This window comes from Heloderma suspectum, chromosome 3 (assembly GCF_057233095.1).
Source record: "Heloderma suspectum isolate Gila_16-S chromosome 3, 16-S_ref, whole genome shotgun sequence".
Classification (NCBI taxonomy): Eukaryota; Metazoa; Chordata; class Lepidosauria; order Squamata; family Helodermatidae; genus Heloderma; species Heloderma suspectum.
In genome coordinates, this window is record NC_139460.1 from 266,712,688 (window position 1) to 266,732,329 (window position 19,642).

Below are 19,642 nucleotides of genomic sequence, written 5' to 3' on the forward strand. Positions count from 1 at the left end.
TGAACTCCCCTGGCCAACTCCTGTTTGCTCCCCCTGTTCGCTCGCTCTCTGGGTGCTTGCTTGCTTCTGTAGTCCCTGGACCAGCTGGAGCAGCTTGCTCTGCTCTGCTGTGCTGTGCTCAGCTGGGAGGCGGGAAACAGACTGAAGCTTCCTGCCCACTCAGCTGCAGGGAGTACTCAGGCCACACACACCCAATTCAGCTGGAGCTCTCAGAAGCACCTGGTGAGCTCACAGCCACTCAGAAGGATAAAGGGCAGCCCCCTGGGCTTCCTGCAGCCCACTTACCTCTTAGCCTCTGTCTCCTTTGTCTCTTCTACCACTGCAACTCCCCTGGCCAACTCCTGTTTGCTCGCTCTGGTCACTCGCTCTCTGGGAGCTTGCTTGCTTCTGTAGTCCCTGGACCAGCTTGCTCTGCTCTGCTCTGCTCAGCTGGGAGGTGGGAAACAGACAGTTTCCCGCCTCTCAGTTATTGAGAAATAATGAACCTTGAGTGTTAGATTTCTACTTGACCATCACTGGGTAAACCTTCCTGGTCTGCATCATGCAGGGGATTAGATAAACGAACTCATAAGACTTCATACTGGCAAAAGTAATCAGTGAATACATTTGTTCCTATATTGTAGACTTTATGGTTGGTGCAGTCCTATTTATTTCAGTGGGATTACACTGAAATGTAATGAGTCATCTCATTCATGGCATTAACCAAGGCAAACCGGTAACTATCTTAAGAACCCTTATTCTAAATATTTTTCCCCTCTGTCTATGAAATAGACATATATATTGTAAGAAGATATACATTAGTTTTTAAATCCTTGCCTAAAAATGTGGATAAGGCTAATGTACTTACTATGATAATGGGGGTTCACTCTCCTCTGTGCTCCATATATCTGCCTTATAAGATGCTGCTGATTAAAAATCTGGCTTTGCTGCTAAGGATGCGGAAACTAATGTTCAAGCCATGCATGTCATGAAAAGCATACATGTTTTATATATTGTTACTGAACTTGTTTTTCTTTTTTTAATCAAGAAGGAAACTTGTTTAGTCCTGTTGGCTAAACAGCTAACATATAATTAAAAACACAGGCTTCACTATCGGAATAACTAGTAAGAACAATATTTATTCCACTCCACAGTTAGTGGTGACGGTGTTGTCAGATGCCCTTGAGCTTTACCGAGCATGCTCACTTTTTCTAGTCTGTTCATTGCATTTGATTTGAGCTGTAGCCTCTCCTTTCCAGTGCCTCTTATGTGCAGACAGAAGAAAGGGTAGCAAAAAGATAATCTACGCTATTTCTTCTGCACATACGCTGAGCTGACAACATTTGACTCTGTGTTTCTGGCTTCTCAATACCTTTGGATTCACAAGTAGTGATCACCAATTCTGCCTGCTCTCGCTGAATTTAAAAGACAGAAATGGACACGCTGCTGAACACTGGAGAGCAGATTTCTTCTGTTTAACATCTTGGCCTTGGCGTATTTCTGAGTGATCATTTATTCAACATCTCCTGAACAAAAGGTAAATCATTCTTTTTCCTCCTTGGTTGTTTTACTCCTCTTTCTTCTTGCATGATAAAAAAAATTAAAATTACATCTCAGCTGTCTATTTAAGGCACAAAACCTTTCTGTTTCCATTAACATGCATCACATTTTTGCAGGCATGTGACTTTAAATCTATCATCACGTAAAATCATGAATGGGTTTCTCAGGGAATTATCACAGCAACTTTTGAGTGCTCCAGATTTACAAAATTGCAGTAATTAGCTGGTATTATAACCAGGAATTATGTGATATATATCACAAGGACACCTCTCTTCTCAACATTTTGCTGAGTATCCATAGTACTGAAATCTCTCAAATTGGCATTCACTAGCCCTGAGGATAGCTCATTCCTTCCCTGTATTTTACATTGAAATAGAGGCTAACATTCTTTTATTCATCATTCCCACTGTCTTAGCATCTGCTAACTTACTATTTCCTATACTTAAATCATAAGGCCATGTGTCTTATGCTATACATGTACTGCAGTTAAGGAAGTGGGGGAAAGGTCAGGGATTGGATTGTGAAGAAGTTAATCCATACTTCCATAATAAGAAAACAATATTAAAATAGACTTTTGACCTGTCTTAATTGACAGTATTGGTACAACGTTTCCAAACTGTAAGAAAACTAGTTCTTGTGTTCATCTTACAAGTTTAAGCCTGAGCTTATAAACTGCTGTGACTGCAAAAAAAATGTTTGGGATTGAGCTCACTGACTTATGCACTCCTGCGAAATCACAGTCTGCAGCATTCCACTAGCGTTCCAATCAGATCCAGAACAGCATACTGGTCTGGCAGTACAGGTCAACACTGCACCATCGAAAAAAGCTACTATCACTACAGCTGTTGCATAGCACAGAAATAGTAGGAGGGGGAATAGAACTGAAGGTGACTTATTTGTGGCATCTTAAAGGTTCTTAGCCACTACAGAGGCAGCTCTGTTAGCAGAGCCACATACATCTGATATGCTATTGAGAAGTATCAATGGATTTGGAAATGAATATCATTGGGGCAGGTGTACAGCATATAAAGATTGGCCTGCCTTATCAATGGCTACTAGTCATGATGGTTATATGCTACTGCCAGGATCAGGGGCAACTTGCCTCTGAATGCCAGGTGTTGGGAAACAACAGTGGGAGAGGGCTCTTACCCCCATGTGCTGCTCGTTGGTTTCCCAGAGGCATATGGTTGGCCATTGTGGGACACAAGACGCTGGACTGGATAGACATTGTTCTGATCCAGCAAGGCTCTTCTTATGTGTAAGATACCTACATATTACACAATATGCTGTGGCAACATAATGTTCATGCATGCTATTTGGTGCTCACCCACAATGCAAATATGCAAGGCCAAACTCTGTTGAAACATCTTCATTGACCTAACTGATTTGTAACATGTCGACAACACAAGTTATTTATATTCTGGCTCAAAGTGGAATCTATTAATATTTTAATTAGATTAAAAGAGCCCTTTGGGATAAACCATTTCTTGAACTGCAAGAGTATAATTTAGGGCATAGGAGAAAACAGTGGTTGCTGCAGGAGAGGTAAACATCAAGCATAAATTTTAGAATGTGTGACAATAGCAAATGCATTGGTTATTATGGCACAGCATAATAATCTCTGGTCAACAGGATTTTAATGGGTATTTATATTAAGACTTTGGTTTCTTCTCAAAGCCACCTCTGCTTACCTAAGGCATTGACAGAACATTAGGATTAGAGTTTGGATTACTCCAGTAATTTTAATATGGTCCAGACCTGCAACCTAATCATCACTGCTGAATTAATTATATTTTGTTTTTCTTTATGATCAGTCCTAATTGTATGAGGAAATGGATACTTCACCTTCCAAACAATATCCAGTGAAAAAACGAGTGAAAATTCATCCCAACACAGTGACAGTGAAATATACTTCCCATTACCCCCAGCCTGGAGAAGAGGAATATGAAGAAGCTAATGAAGATCATGAGAGTTTTGTAGAAGATAATCCAAAGAGAAGACTGCTGAGTGATGGGCAGCGAAAAGGAAGGTCCTTCTTCGGGACTATTGACATCCCATCTCAAACAGGACAAAAGCCAGAAGACGATAAGAATGGGCAAGGCCAAGGTTTTGTAGATGGAAGCATTTTTCAGTCTAGAAAGACTTGGGCTGTGCTTTTTGGATCTGCTTTGGCCCATGGCTGTGTAGCCCTGATTACTAGACTTGCTTCTGATCGTTCCAAAGTGCCATCTCTAGAACTGATCTTCATTCGTTCTGTTTTACAAGTGTTTTCTGTCTTAGTCGTGCGCTACTACCATGAGGATCCATTTGGACCAAAAGGCCACCGACTGCGATTGTTTTTCTATGGAGTATGTAATGTTATTTCCATTACCTGTGCTTACACTTCGTTTGCAATAGTACCCCCAAGCAATGGGACTACTATGTGGAGAGCTACTACCACTGTCTTCAGTGCCATTTTAGCATTTTTACTAGTAGATGAGCAAATGGCTTACATTGATATCATTACTGTAGTGAGTAGCATCTTTGGTGTTTGCCTGGTCATGATCCCCAACATTGTTGATGAAGAAAATTCTCTGTTGAATATTTGGAAGGAGGCCTTTGGCTATACCATGACAGTTATGGCAGGCTTAACCACAGCTCTCTCTATGATAGTGTACAGGTCTATTAAGGATAATGTCAGCATGTGGACAGCACTGTTTACCTTTGGTTGGACTGGAACAGTGTGGGGAGCCTCCACTATGTTTCTTCTCCAAGAGCCAATAATTCCATTGAATGGAGAAAGCTGGAGCTACCTCATTGGCATCTGTATATGTTCCACAGTGGCTTTTCTGGGTGTCTATTATGCCTTGAGCAAATTCCATCCAGCTTTAGTCAGCACGGTGCAGCATCTGGAGATTGTGATAGCCATGATCCTTCAGCTTCTTGTGTTACACGTCTTCCCCAGCATTTATGATATGATTGGAGGAGCTGTTATCATCATTAGTGTATTTTTCCTTGCATGTTATAAATTGTCTTGGAAGGACTTGAGAAAGCAAGAGTATCAGGAGATACTGGATTCTTCCATTAAATGAATGCAAAATTGTTGTATCCTGTTTACTGCCATGTACAATTAATATGCATTTATGTCTGACTTTTGTATAGTGTTGTTGACAGCATACTACTGTTTCTTGTTTGAACATAAGGGGTCACATCTGCCCCAGTATAGCTCAGTGGAATTGCATCAGAAGTCTCTGTTCTAGAACCTATGTGTGAGAAGTGTTTTGAAATGTGAAAGCTGTGAAAATTAGATTTTATTCTTACCTAGTATAGAGGAAGTACCAATATTCAATATAGACAATTCTATCCTAGAAGATATCTCATTGGAGTCTAACAGGCATTGTTGTTGTTCAGTCGTTCAGTCGTGTCTGACTCTTTGTGACCCCATGGACCATAGCACACCAGGCCTTCCTGTCCTGCGTTCTCTCCCGGAGTGTGCTCAAGTTCATATTCATTGCATCAGTGATGCTATCTAGCCATCTCATCCTCTGCCGTCCCCTTCTCCTTTTGCCTTCAACCTTTCCCAGCATCAGGGTCTTTTCCAGGGAGTTTTCTTTTCGCATTAGGTGGCCAAAATATTTGAGCGTCAGCTTCAGTATCTGTCCTTCCAATGAGCGCTCAGGGTTGATTTCCTTTAGTATGGACTGATTTGACCTCCTTGCAGTCCAGGGGACTCCTAAGAGTCTTCTCCAGCACCACAGTTCGAAGGCATCAATTCTTCGGTGCTCAGCCTTCCTTATAGTCCAGCTCTCACAGCCATATGTTACTACTGGGAAAACCATAGCTTTGATTATGCGGACCTTTGTCGGCAAGGTGATGTCTCTGCTTCTTACTATGCTGTCTAGCTTTGCCATAGCTTTCCTCCCAAGGAGCAAGCGTCTTTTAATTTCATGGCTACAGTCACCGTCTGTGGTGATCTTGGAGCCCAAGAAAATAAAATCTGTCACTGCTTCCATTTCTTCCCCTTCCATATGCCAGGAAGTGATGGGGCCAGATGCCATGATCTTCGTTTTTTTAATGTTGAGTTTCAGACCAGCTTTTGCACTCTCCTCTTTCACCCTCAACAAGAGGCTCTTGAGATCCTCTTCGCTTTCTGCCATTAGGGTGGTATCATCTGCGTATCTGAGGTTGTTGATAATTCTCCCGGCAATCTTAATTCCGACCTGTGATTCATCCAGCCCAGCATTTCTCATGATGTACTCTGCATATAAGTTAAATAAGCAGGGCGACAATATGCAGCCTTGTTGTACTCCTTTCCCAATTTTGAACCAATCGGTTGTTCCATGTCCAGTTCTTACTGTTGCTTCTTGACCCTAGTACAGGTTTCTCAGGAGACAGGTAAAGTGGACTGGTACCCCCATCTCTTTCACAATTTGCCACAGTTTGTTGTGATCCACACAATCAAAGGCTTTAGCGTAGTCAATGAAGCAGAAATAGATGTTTTTCTGGAATTCTATTGCTTTCTCCATGATCCAGCGAAAGTTGGCGATTTGATCTCTAGTTCCTCTGCCTCTACGAAACCCAGCTTGTACTTCCGGTAGTTCTCGGTTCGCATACTGCTGAAGCCTAGCTTGTAGGATTTTGAGCATCACCTTGCTGGCATGTGAAATGAGCGCAATTGTACGGTAGTTTGAACACTCTTTGGCGTTGCCCTTCTTTGGAATTGGAATGTAAACTGACCTTTTCCAGTCTTGTGGCCACTATTGAGTGTTCCAGATTTGTTGGCATATTGAGTGCAGCACTTTGCCAGCATCATCTTTTAGGATTTTAAATAGCTCAGCTGGAAGACTGTCATCTCCGCTAGCTTTGTTGTTAGTCATGCTTCCTAAGGCTCCCTTGACTTCACTCTCTAGGATGTCCGGCTCAAGTTCAGTGACCGCACTATCACAGCTATCAGGGACATTCAGATCTTTCCTGTATAGTTCTTCTGTGTATTCTTGCCACCTCTTCTTAATCTCATCTGCTTCTCTTAGGTCCCTGCCTTCTTTGTCCTTTATCATGCCCGTCTTTGCACAAAACATTCCCTTGAGATCTCCAATTTTCTTGAGGAGATCTCTAGTCTTCCCCATTCTGTTGTTTTCCTCGATTTCTTTGCATTGTTCATTTAAGAAGGCCTTCTTGTCTCTCCTTACTATTCTCTGGAACTCTGCATTCAGTTGGATATATCTTCCCCTTTCTCCCTTGCTTTTTGCTTCCCTTCTTTCCTCAGCTACTTGTAAAGCCTCATCAGACAGCCACTTGGCTTTCTTCCATTTCTTTTTCTTTGGGATGGATTGAGTTGCTGCCTCCTGAACAATGTTACGGACCTCCGTCCATAGTTCCTCAGGCGCTCTGTCTATCAGGTCTAATCCCTTAAATCTATTCCTCATCTCCACTGTATATTCATAAGGGATATGATTTAGGTCATACCTGAATGGTTTAGTGGTTTTCCCTATGTTCTTCAATTTAAGCCGAAACTTTGCAACAAGAAGCTTATGATCTGAACCACAGTCAGCTCCAGGTCTTGTTTTTACTGACTGTATAGAGCTTCTCCATCTTTGGCTGCAAAGGACATAATCAGTCTGATTTCGATATTGACCATCTGATGATGTGCATGTGTAGAGTCGCCTCTTGTGCTGTTGGAAAAGAGTGTTTGCTATGATCAGCGTGTTCTCTTGGCAAAACTCTATTAGCCTTTGTCCTGCTTCATTTTGTACATCAAGGCCATGCTTGCCTGTTATCCCGGTGATTTCTTGACTTCCTACTTTAGCATTCCAATCCCCTATGATGAAGAGGATATTTTTTTTGGTGTTAGTTCTAGAAGGTGTTGTAGGTCTTCATAGAACCGATCAACCTCAGCTTCTTCGGCATCAGTGGTTGGGGCATAGACTTGAATTACTGTGATGTTGAATGGTTTGCCTTGGATTCGTACTGAGATCATTCTATCATTTTTAAGATTGTACCCCAGTACTGCTTTTCCCACCCTTTTGTTGACTATGAGTGCTACTCCATTTTGTCTAAGGGATTCTTGCCCACAGTAGTAGGTATGATGGTCACCTGAACTAAATTCGCCCATGCTTGTCCATTTTAGTTCGCTGATTCCCAAGATGTCGATGTTCAATCTTGCCATCTCATGTTTGACCACCTCCAGCTTACCTTGATTCATTGATCTGACATTCCAGGTTCCTAAACAATATTGTTCTTTACAGCATCGGACTTTCTTTTCACCACCAGACACATCCACAGCTGAGTGTCCTTTCGGCTTTGGCCCAGCCGCTTCACTCTTTCTGGCGCTACTTGAAAATACCCTCTGCTCTTCCCCAGTAGTATATTGGACACCTTCCGACCTGAGGGGCTCATCTTCCGGCGTCATATCTTTTTAGCCATACGTTCCATGGGGTTTTCTTGGCAAGAATACTGGAGTGGGTTGCCATTTCCTTCTCCAGTGGACCACATTTTGTCAGAACTCTCTGCCATGAGCTGTCCGTCTTGGGTGGCCCTGCACAGCATAGCTTATGGCTTCACTGAGTTACGCAAGCCCCTTCGCCACAACAAGGCAGTGATCCATGAAGGGGCTAACAGGCATAGGTTTTTATATTAGACAGTGATAATCCACCTGTGTGGAGTAGGCTTTTGCAAGGTTCAAAGGAAGGAAGTCTGTAGAAGGAAATAACCAACCCGAGCCCCTTAGCTTCTTACAGCAAGGAACCAGATCTAATCTAGACAGTTTTACTGAGGTTTGTCAATTTATAGGATTTGCCACTTTACCTGCTCCTGGCTGTCTGGTGCATGAATGATTCCTACAGATCTCATCTGGCTTGTCTACCTACAGTTCTTCCTTTGACCAGAGCTCAGTGGTGGTGAACAGGCTGGCATTTAACCTCACAGCCTCAAGTTACAACTTTAGAGCTTGCTGTGGGTTGAACCAGACCAGAGAGAATGTAATTGTGGAAAGAAACTCAGCAGGTGAACATTAATTATAATGTAGTATATATGGTTCATGGGAACCATATATACTACTTGTTTGTAGTATGTAATATTTTATAAATAAGAATTTTAACATGTATGTGCTTCTAATAATAATAATGATCTTACTTCATCTCTAGTGCAAGTATCTGCTATGAATTATTCAAACATGAAGACTTTTGCTATTCTGCTTCTCAAAAGTAATGCATATACTGATAATTGCTGTTTGCAGTAATTCCCACTACTCTTAAGTCCCTATCTCATGCCATCAAAATGTTTTTGCAGCAGCAGGCAGTAGATCAGGCACAAACAACAGCTTCATGCTCCCTCACAGAAGTACACTGTGACCCATGAAAGGGGTGGAAGCTAAGATAACTTCAGGTCCTCGTTGATACAGGTGTGCTTACCTGTATCAATAATATGTGGTGCATATTATTTCTTTAAGAAGTGCCAGCTGTGGTGGTAAGGAACATCCATTAAATGGTGTGTGTCTGGCTTCTAGAATAAAGGATGTTCCTTTGAAATATGATTTCCATCGTATCCTTTGCTGTGTACCACATGAAGCTGGATACAAAGTTTGTTTGTATCATATGAGTTTATTCAGTTTCATAGCAAATAATAATGATGACATCATATATGTACAGGCTGAGTCCTCCAATCATGACTCACAGTCAAGTCTGATTAAGCGTAGGACCTCTGTCAATTAGTCAGTCAATCAAAGTTTATTATACAATCACAGACCCGTTCAAAGGACCTATATACAGTTCTTCCAATATATGCTATGCAGGTGGATAGTATTACTTATTTATTTGGCTTACTTTAGCCTGCTTTTCAGTCCTGGCAAATTTCCAAAGGGAGAGTACAATTTTAAAAAATTAACAATACAAACAGAATTACATGCAGAGAGACAAAATTAATTCAAGTACCAGCATTAAAATGACCAATAAAACTAAAGGCTTCAACAGCTTCCTTAAAAGGAGCAAGCCCCTGGATTTGTAACACAGTACAGGAAGCTGCTTCCAAAGCTTTGAGGCCACCACCAAAAATGCTCATTTTCAAATGGCCACTAGCCTAACAAAAATGGGAAGTTCTCATCCACATTAACAGTAGTCAGGTACATACAGAAGAAGATGCAGGGCCCAGACTGAAGGGCTTTAAGCACCAACATCTTGAATAAAGCCAGAAAATAAATCGGCAACCAGCAGATCTCATAAAGAGTAGGTATTACAAAGTCTCTACAGCTAATGCCAGATATTACCTTGGCTACTGTATTTTGGACTAGTTGTCGTTTCTAGACAGTCTTCAAGGGCAGCCCCACTAGAATGCATTACAGGGGCATGCATGACAGTGTTAAGGAGAGTATATTGTTTTTCCAGAGAGTATGTTGTTGGTAAATCTGTCAAAGCTTATAGAACGTTCTCTCAAACTGGGCATCTAGAAGGACAAGATTCAAGAGCACTCCTAAGCTACAAACTTGATTCTTTGGTTGGAATGTGACCCTAAGGAAAATTTAGAACTGTGCAATGGAAATGGTCTTTATTCATACAATAGTGCGCACTGCTACATCACACCTGTGGATTTTCCATGTGTGTGCATGTGCTTTGTTGCTTAGAGTGATATTTGGAACCTACACAAAGTGGGAGAAGATCCATAGACCTGGAAATTTGACAGCATTAATGCAGAAGAGAAGAAAGTACCTTAAGCAAGTGGAGAGTTCTGCTCATTGCTGATCTGCTTCTGGTAGGCCCTGGATTACTCCAATGGGTAGCGCAGGGTAGCAGGCTGGATATGCTACTACCAAATCACGGCTATGCTAAAATTCTGGATTTTTTTCTGGGGACGGTAATCACTGATCCACCCGGGAAGAACAAAAACAGTTTCATCCTAGATCAAAGAATATATGTTTTCCTCTCCCAATTCCTTTTTCAAAGCTCCAGGCATTTCAATTCGTTTCCAAAATCAAACAAGCACTTGAATGTCAGAGAAGTTAGAATTATACTCCTTGAAGATTAATGCTCTAAGGAGGAGGAGCAGCAGCAGCAGTTAATGCACTAAAAAGACCTTCCCCGCTCCTATGGCATCGTCGCTTTCATGTATATACACACTGATGGGAAGACAAGAGATTTCACTTTTTAAAAGTAAATATGTGGGGAAATTTGGAAGCATTTATCAAAGCTCCCCATTAGCTTCGCCATTTTTTGAAGGGTAGGCATTTATTCGTCAGGCCTCGCTTCCCTATGATGTAGCTGTTCAGCTGTCAAATCCATTCTTCCTCTTCCGTTCTTCGCCCCGTGTAATTCCCAGCCCGGGCTAGGCAGTTTGAGGGACAAGAGGGGGCCGAGCCATCTGGCTGCACAGGAAGGGCCCGAAGAGCAATCGCTCAGGAAGGCGGATATGCGACAGCCCGGACGGAGCTATCAGCCGTTGGCCGGCCGCGTTGCTATGGCCACGAGCGACTCCGCTGCCGCGCTGCGTGGGAGCCGCAGTCGAACTCGAGAGCAGGTACGTTCTGCAGGAGCCCTTGCAGCTCCCCGGGGCGAAATAGCCCCTTCGCGTTTTTCAGAACAGACAACGGTAGCCTGCATTACTTCTCAAGTTCACGTTCCTTCTTTTCTCAGTCCTTTTTGTAATGCGATGTAAATGTGCCATACGATAGATAGATAGATAGATAGGCCCTTTTATCTTTTCTTTTGCCTCTGTACTTTTTTCAGTGGCATTTATTTATTCATTCATTCATTCATTCATTCATTAATTCCGTTTCTATACCGCCCAAGAGCCGAAGCTGTCTGGCATTCTGGCACCTCTGACGTAATCATAAAGAAGCATACCTCTGAGGATGGAAAGAGCACTTTTCCGGGCTACCAATTAGCCAGAGGCAGCCACATGCAGCTGGGATTGGGAGTCTTTATGCACAATTGGGCAAACGGTGCTTCCAACCATGTGTAGTCTTTGTATTATACTTGAGAGAGAGAGTGTATGTGCACGCACGCGCGCGCGCACACACACACACACACATAACAACAATAAACATTTGCAGGAAATGCCTTTCACTCTGCTTCTCTGATCTAGAACCCAAATAGTATTATTTATACAGGGCAGTTCTTACCCACTTCCCCCTTTCCCTCTCTCTCCTCCCAGAAGTTGGATTTTCTGATGTGGTGTCAGATCCAACTTTACATCCCCTCCACCTTTTGGCCTCCTCTGCCATCCCTTCATGCTTAGCCTGCCCTTCCTTTCAACACATTCATGTCTTCCCTCTGTACATCTTCTCACCTGTCTTCTCATCCCTCTTGCCCCATTTTCTGCCTATGCTTCTCCCCACCACCCATTCCACAGAGCGGCAGCAGGGATAGAGCTCTCAAAAGAATGGCCTGCTGCCATTGCCCTCTAGGCAGAAGTCCTCTTTCTGTCCATCACACCCTTTTCAAAGGTACAAGAAACCAAAGGAATAAACATACATATCACTACTCTTAGAAATGTCTTTTGATCTAGAACTGAAATAGTATTATTTAACAGGGCTTATTCCAACAGTCAGAAACTTTTCATCATTAGTAGGCCTGTCACTCAGTTAATCTTAGTTGATTAATTGCATGAGCTTTAAACAATAAATTAAATAGGAAAAAGGTGCACTCCCTTTGTTTTTTAAGATATTGTATGCATACATCAGAGTAGACATTATCTTAGAAGTGGCAGGGAATAAACGCCTTTTCTGTGGTGGTTACTTCCAGCTATAGATTTTATTATAACTTCTATTGAAGATAATATACATATATATTATTTTATTTTATCTGCTACTTAATCATGGAAACCATTTTCTGGGCAATTTGCAGTAGATCTGGCAATGGTCCCCCTATTCTTTAACAATAGCAGCAACTGAATTCGGCTGCAGAAATGGAAAATTAAGAGGGAAATCAGAAGTAGACTTGTGCATGGAAGGGCTACAAGCTCAATTCTGGTACTAAAAAAATAAAAGAATTCCCTGGGCTAACCATATGTTCAGAGGACTGCACCCTGTTCCCTAATTCTAAGTGTATGTCCTTCACCTCCTCCTCTCCCCTGCCACTATTTTCCACCCAGTGGACCTCAGGGTTCTAGTAAAAAAAAAAAGAGAGTAGGCAGTCTAGCAAGCCTAAAGTCTGCCAGCCCTGTTTCTTGTCAATCAAAGGGGTTTTAATTCATTGGCCTGACTGGTTCATTGATTAAGTCCATAATCGCATGCACACTCCATTGTATTCAGTGAGACTCACCTATCAGTCATCATGCATAAAACTGGGCTGGAAATGTGGCAGACCTAGTTATCAGACATGATATCACAGTGACTGCTGCAGTGTTTAAGTGACTGTGGCCGCAATCCTAAATACATTTAGTAGGGAATAAGTCCGATTGGACAAAATGGGACTTACTTCCTAGTAAACGTACATAGGATTGCATTCCAGCTGCAGTTGCTGCTGGTGTTTTATACCACTAAGGACGCAATCCCGTGGGGATGGCTGTAAGCCTCCAAACTCAGAGGCTTATGGCCATCCAATGCAGAGTGGGAGAAGCAGCGATCTTCACCTCTGTGCTCTCCCGCTCTGCATTTTAACTAGATAGGCATTTTATCCCATCTAGCTGAGGCGTTGGGGAGGAGAGAAGGGGGCTGGGGAAGGCTGGGGATAGCTTGTATCTCCATTTCCCCAATCCCTTTCCCTCTCTGCCCATGGAAATGCCCCCTTTCTGCCCTCTCCAAGGTCACCTCTGCAACCTTGAAGAGGGAGCTGGCATGGTTCTGTCTGTGCTGGCTGCAAGGGGGAAGGGGAGGGGAATTTGGACTCCTGGGTCCAAGGTCAGAGCACTGCCACCGACCTCAGATCCAGGAGTCCAAAGTATCCTTTGGCCCCTCCAGACACTTCAAGGGGCCATAGGATTGCTCTCTAATTATATTTATTAATAGAGTGCATTATTTATTTATTTGTTTGCTTTTTATTTAATAGATTTATAAACCACAGTCCATATTTTAAAATATCTCTAAGTGGCTTACAAGAAAATTAAAAACATTAAAATACATCATGATATGCATTAAAATGCAATTAAAATACATAATAATTGCTAAAACAATAGAACATGAATAAAAACATTAAAACCAATTAAAAACATTATAACACATAATTATGCTCTAGATTTGGTGGTAATTCTATGTAGTGTGTGATGTTTTGGTATTTCGTTTTGTTTTTAGCAGCAGCATGGCAAGCAGGAAGAAAGAGTTAGCTTTGCAGGTCAGTAAGAGAGGTTTATGCTCCAGATATAATTGCTTGAGTTTGTTATTTCCTGCTTGGATGGAGGGGGTGGGTTTGGCACAGTATTGCATTGTATTCTGTCAGTGAAACATCATACAAAGCAGTAGTTCTAAAATAGAAAGCAATCAAGTTCTAAATGGATTTACCAAGGCAACAGCCAGCAATACATTTTCCCCCTTAGAAAGAAAATGTAAGAACTGAATTAAACTAATCACTACAGTGCAGCTTTCTTGGAAGAAATTATTGCCATAGTGTTATATTCAGCAGAATAAGATATAATAAGAACAAAAGACCAAATGTTGAGCTGAATGATAATTAGAATGGGCTACCACTCAACTTGTATCTTCTCATTTATCTTCAAAAATAGGGTGGCCAGATGTAGAAGAGTGCAGGGTTCCTGCACCCTGAATAGTTGTGTAGAGGATGGAATTTCAGCAGGTGTAGGGTGCCTGACAAGATACACCTGCTGAAATTCTCACTTCTACACCACCATTACAGGTGCAGGATCTTCACTCCTCTGCATCTGGCCACCCTATCTTCAAATAGTAATGAAATATCCTTCTAAAAGGGACAGCTTAGTTCAGGACTAGGAATGTGTGGCCCTCCAGATGTTGTTGGACTGCAGCTCCCATCAGCCCTAGCCAGAATAATAAAGGGTGAGGGATGATGGGTGTTCCAGTCCAACAACATCTGGAGGGCCACATGTTCGCCATCCCTGGTTTCATTTAGCCAGATTTAGTCCTTCAATTCTAAGCCCAACCTCTCAGTCAATTTTTTCTTTATAAAGACCTAGGATGATAGGGAGAAGTTGTCCTTTCACACCAGCTGTGTTGGCACTCCAACTTATGTGGGAGACACAAAGGAAGAAGTGTGTCTGTGTCAGTACTCGGTATTGGCCCAAATAGAAATGCACATCATGCATTCTAGCTTTTATCCTAGGTCTTCGTGAGGATAAAGTTGCCCAAGAGGTTGTGTTTACATTTGAAAGGGATGCAGTGACAGCTCTAGGTTTCCAGAGGCCCTTGGACAAGGTACCTTTAGTGGTGGCCGCTCTCTGAGTGGGCCCGCATCCTCCTCATCACAGTTACCACTGTCCATTTGCTTGTTCTCTCCTTCTGGGTCCAATCCTCACACCCACCCAGAAGGAGAGCTCAAAGCATATGGAAGTTGCTGCTCCATCTCCTGACCTCTCTTGTGATATGCTTGGAGGAAATAGTGGTGCCATCACCCAGCCTCGTTCACAGAACTTTATGCAGGGTTCAGACTGCGCCGTCTTCCGCTCATAACCCTCCCATGCTTCTTCTGTCTTTTTTCTTAACACAGAAAATCCATTAAGGAGAAAAACACAGAATAGCTGAACGATGCTTTCCAATTGACAGTGCTAGGAGCCCTCTGTAAAGAAGTGCCCCAGTAACAGCAGCAAGGAGCAGCAGCATGGACAGACGTCCCTGAGTGCTAGTAGCAAGCCCTACTGCAGGGGTGTGAGCCTCAGCACGTACTTAGCAATACAAAACCCTAATGCTGACCCTGAGTAGAGGGCCTGTGACGATAATGCCAATGATTATTGGATCAGTCCAGCCCGTGTGGCAATTTTGTTTTGGAAATATATGTTTGATTAATATCCCACATTTGATGGGTCTTTTACCATCCAGTGGTTCTTAGTTGTTTCAGCTGGGCTGCATGAGAGATTGCTTCTTGGATGATTTGCAAGCTGCCATTTGCATACAGCTTATACCTGCAACATGCAGCTGGTAGCCAGAAATGCATGATTTTGTATCCTGAGTGCACTTAAGACACTGCACCGTAATTGAAACATACTGATGTGCTTTAGTAATCTCGTGTGTGGATGTCAACATGTATAATCTCAGTGGTTCTTTGGACATATTACTATGTGGACGTTAATATTTAGTACATATTTTATTGACAGAGCATGATTAAAGAAGCATCTTTAAATAACAACAAAGAGTCTTGTGCCAGCTGAAAGACTAACACATTTGTTATGGCATAAACTTTTGTGGACTACAGTCCACTTCATCAGATACACTGTGATCCACAAAAGCTTATGCTATAATAAATGTGTTAGTTTTTAAGGTGCCACAGGACCTTTTGTTGTTTTTGCTGCAACAAAATAACTTAGCTACCTCTCTGGAGATCTTTAAATGAGAACCTATGGGAATATATTTGTGATTTCTTTATTTTGAAATGATTTTATAAGGGATATAATCTCTATAAATCCTGCCATCAAGTGGCCAGAAAAAGCAATTGGTTATTATTTCAATCCTGCTAGCTACCTACATCAGAGTAGACCTATTGTTTTCATTGGCACTACTCCTATGTGACTCTGAGCCAGCTACTTAAAGGTTGACCTTAAAGGGTGCTATTCTGTAAATAAAGTGCAATATTCTGCTAGTGATGTGTTTTGAGGTCTCACACTCAGAGCCAGACTATAGCTGTGTAGTGTGATTCTATCCATGTTTTTCTTAGAAGTAAGACATGTTTTTCTTATTCCCACGTATGTTTGAATAGGACTGCAGCTTTACATGTCTTATAAGTAGGCCTCCATACACCAAAATGTGAATATTTAAACATACAGTAACGTGTCAACTTCCATTGTCTGCGGGGCTATAGGATTTGGTAGAGGCCTGACTATGGCAGTGGAATTTGAGTTATGCTGCTGGCATGAAACATGTACGGGTGGAACTGCCCAGATGCACTGATGGGACACTCCAACGGTGGAGCTGTTCCACAAAGGTACCTCAGTGAAATGGCCAAAGAGTGTGCAGTTGTGGGTGGGACGTTGGAAGCGCAGGGGAGGAGCATATTTACTCCATATCCTATACTCCACCACTCAGTGGTGCAAGATGTTCCCCCCCCCATTTAGTTTAATGGGGGGGAGGGATTACATCAGTGACCACCCCTCCCAAATTGCCTTGACAGAACATAGGTTATGGTATAACTCAACCTTCCCCATCCTAGCGTCCTTCAGATGAGTTGGCTAGGGGATGCTGGGAGTTGTAGTTCAACACAGAGGACACCAGTTGGGGAAGGTTGATGCAACTCAACACTCAATCGCAGCACAACACCACCAGTACATAAACCGCACACAGGGATACCATAATTCAGATGATAGTGTGCATGGCATGGGATATATTTCTCTTCCCCACATCATGCACACTTAGAGCAATAACAGAATTGCAGGATGTATGCTGTCTTGCCTATGAGGCTCCCTTGCACAAACAGAAAGATAGCTCCCAGCTTATTCTTGAGGCACCATCCAGAATATCCTGATGTATTGCTAAAATCCCTGTTGAATTTACTTTGTTGGGATCTATCATACAATTATATAATATAAAGGCATTAAAATGTTTAAAACAGAATAAAACTAGAGTAAAAACCAAAGCCAGTAGCCACACAAAAAGACATCAAGCCTTTCTGGGGAGGACATTTCACAACTAAGATACCACCACTGAGAAGGCCTTCTCCTTAGTAGCCACCTACCTCTCCTCATTTGTTGGTGGGACCCAGAGAAGGGTCTCTGAAGGTACAGGCAGGTATATATGGGAGGAGACAAACCTTCAGGTAACCTGGTCTCAAGCCATTTAGGGCTTTAAATGTTCATAGTAACACGTTGAATTGGGCCCAGAAATGGACTGGAAGCCAGTGCAGATCACAAAACACTGGTGTAATATTATCATATTGGCCAGGCCCTATGAACAATCTTGCTGTCCAATTTTGAAGCAGCTGAAGTTTCTGGGCTTTCAAGGGCAGCCCCAAGTATAATGCATGGCAGTAATCCAAATGAGAGGTTACCAGAGTGTGGCTCCGTGCCACTGAGGCCACCTGTACCTCCAGTAACAGTGATGGATACAAGAATACCCCCAAACTAGGAACCTGAACTTTTAGGGGGAGTGAACTCCCTCCGGAACAGGTTGGACACCACTCAGCTGTCCAGACACACACTAACAGTCCATTTGTCTTGTCTGCATTGAGTTTCAGACAGTTTACTGGCCTTCATCCAGTCCATTACTGTACCCAGACACAGATTCAGAACACCCACTGCCTCACCTGTATTTGATGAAAAGGGGGGGGGGGGAGAGAGAGAGATGGATGTCATCTGCATATTTGACAGCCCACATCTAAATAACCTCCCCCAGCAGTTTCATGTAGATTTTGAACAGCATGGGGGATAAAATAGAGCCCTGTGGAACCGCACAGTATAATCTTGTCTTCCTAATGCACTGGATTTTGCCTGTTTTTGTGAGCAAACTTCTATGAAGCCCAGTGTAATGTTTGCCATCTTTAGGCTCAGGTCAGGTTCAGCTTTCATTCTGCTTCTTGGAAGAACAGTGCTTGATAACTTTTCCATGGAGTACCTGAATGGTCTGCGGACCACAGTTTGAGAACTTCTGTTTTATTTTGTTTTTTGAAACAACGTAACTCTGGATATAACTCTAGAATCCATCCTGTTAATCAATTGGTTAACAATAAAACTTGTCCTTTTTCTCTCTCTTCAGGAAAGAAACAAGATCTGGTCTCCAGGATTCAATACATTTATTTCAGTAGATTCTCTGTAGCAGCCTGTCTATTGGCAGCTGGAATAGTTCATAATATAGTTCTCTATATAGTTCTCTCAAGTGGGTGAGAAAGTAGTTCATAAACATTTTTGTTATGTATCATGTTATTTCCATTCACTGTCTTTTATTTTACTTCCAGCCAAATTATGGTTTTGTACAAAGGAAACCTTTTAATGGAACTGAATTGTGACTTTGATCTCCTAGAAGTTCTTCTAATGCAAAAATTTGAGTTATTCCCTTATTGACTCACCAAATCTCTTTTCAGGTAGCTACTCAAAATGGCTATTCTGCTTTATTGAAAGGTTTCTCAGTGATATTCTTTCATTTAAATACAGATGGTTGTCAGTAATCAGGAACTTTGGGAAGAGATGCTGGGTTCCAAAGGACTGATTGGTAAGATATTTGCTGCAAATGCAACACAGAGCACTGCCCCCATTGCTGTTCAGAAATATATACATTTTTTATAGGACAACTTAGAATAGGATATGGTGCCGACATGCAATTTCCTTTTGTTCTTTCTGTTTCAGTGAGATTATTATCTATAGGAGATTCTCCTTTAACAAGGGAGAATTCATAGGGCAATTGTCAATCACATGAGAGAAGAGAGGTAATTAATTGATTTAATTTGTATGGGCTTGATTAAACTCTGTATGTTCTTCTGATATATCAGTGTTCAGCTGAGACAGCTCAATTTCTTTTCAGTGGTAGATGTTTATCAAGGCTGGTGTGGACCATGTAAAGCAGTGGTAAACCTGTTCAGGAAAATAAGAAATGAACTTGGCGATGACCTCCTGCATTTTGCTGTGGTAAGAGATAGCTTCAAATGTACAAAGAATAGCTGGCAAAAAGTCAATCCCTTAGGAAGCAAAGAAATATAATATGTAGTTCCATTTGCTTTAGCGGGGTAAATAAGGCTGCAACCTGATGGCATTAAGGTTGCGGGATGGTTGTGGTAGTCAGCTGACTCTTTTCAGACTGGAACTACAGGCTAGACGGCATCCTTGAGTCATAAGACCTAGGGCATCTCTACGTTAAGGAAAAAACCCACACCCTCACCAGACTTTCTTCTTCTGGAGTCTTTCCGCGTTCACTATGAGCTGCTTTAGACAGCAACCAATGGCAACCACATGATGTGTCACTGAAAACATCCCCTCTTGGCAATGCTCCATAAGGTTCAATGAAACAGCACCATCCAGTTGCTGTATTATAGCGCAATGCCGACTTCTTTACACACTGGGGATATCATGCGATATCCCACAATAATTTTAAATA

At 42.2% G+C, this 19,642-nt stretch overlaps 3 protein-coding genes across 4 annotated transcripts in view; 2 read left to right on the forward strand and 1 right to left on the reverse strand.

Moving 5' to 3' along the window:
* PCCB (propionyl-CoA carboxylase subunit beta) overlaps window positions 1–10,887 on the reverse strand; it is a 47,890-nt gene extending 37,003 nt beyond the window's left edge. The window contains exon 1 of one of the 2 annotated variants that reach the window (XM_084846856.1): window positions 10,218–10,832. In XM_084846856.1, the coding sequence (XP_084702982.1) occupies window positions 10,218–10,244 (27 nt within the window). In that variant the 5' untranslated portion in view covers window positions 10,245–10,832. Of the gene's footprint in view, window positions 1–10,217 lie in introns of both variants that reach the window. The other variant, XM_084846855.1, reaches the window with a different exon arrangement.
* On the forward strand, window positions 3,372–4,610 carry SLC35G2 (solute carrier family 35 member G2). Its single transcript, XM_084842003.1, has one exon. The coding sequence runs from the start codon at window positions 3,372–3,374 to the stop codon at window positions 4,608–4,610; it is 1,239 nt and encodes a 412-aa protein (XP_084698129.1).
* A 19-nt stretch (window positions 10,888–10,906) lies between the features above and the next one.
* NME9 (NME/NM23 family member 9) overlaps window positions 10,907–19,642 on the forward strand; it is a 28,168-nt gene continuing 19,432 nt past the window's right edge. Inside the window, exons 1-4 of the mRNA XM_084846857.1 lie at window positions 10,907–11,022; window positions 13,736–13,775; window positions 18,706–18,763; window positions 19,073–19,176. Coding sequence (XP_084702983.1) covers window positions 13,743–13,775; window positions 18,706–18,763; window positions 19,073–19,176 — 195 coding nt within the window. The 5' untranslated portion in view covers window positions 10,907–11,022; window positions 13,736–13,742. The remainder of the gene's footprint in view (window positions 11,023–13,735; window positions 13,776–18,705; window positions 18,764–19,072; window positions 19,177–19,642) is intronic.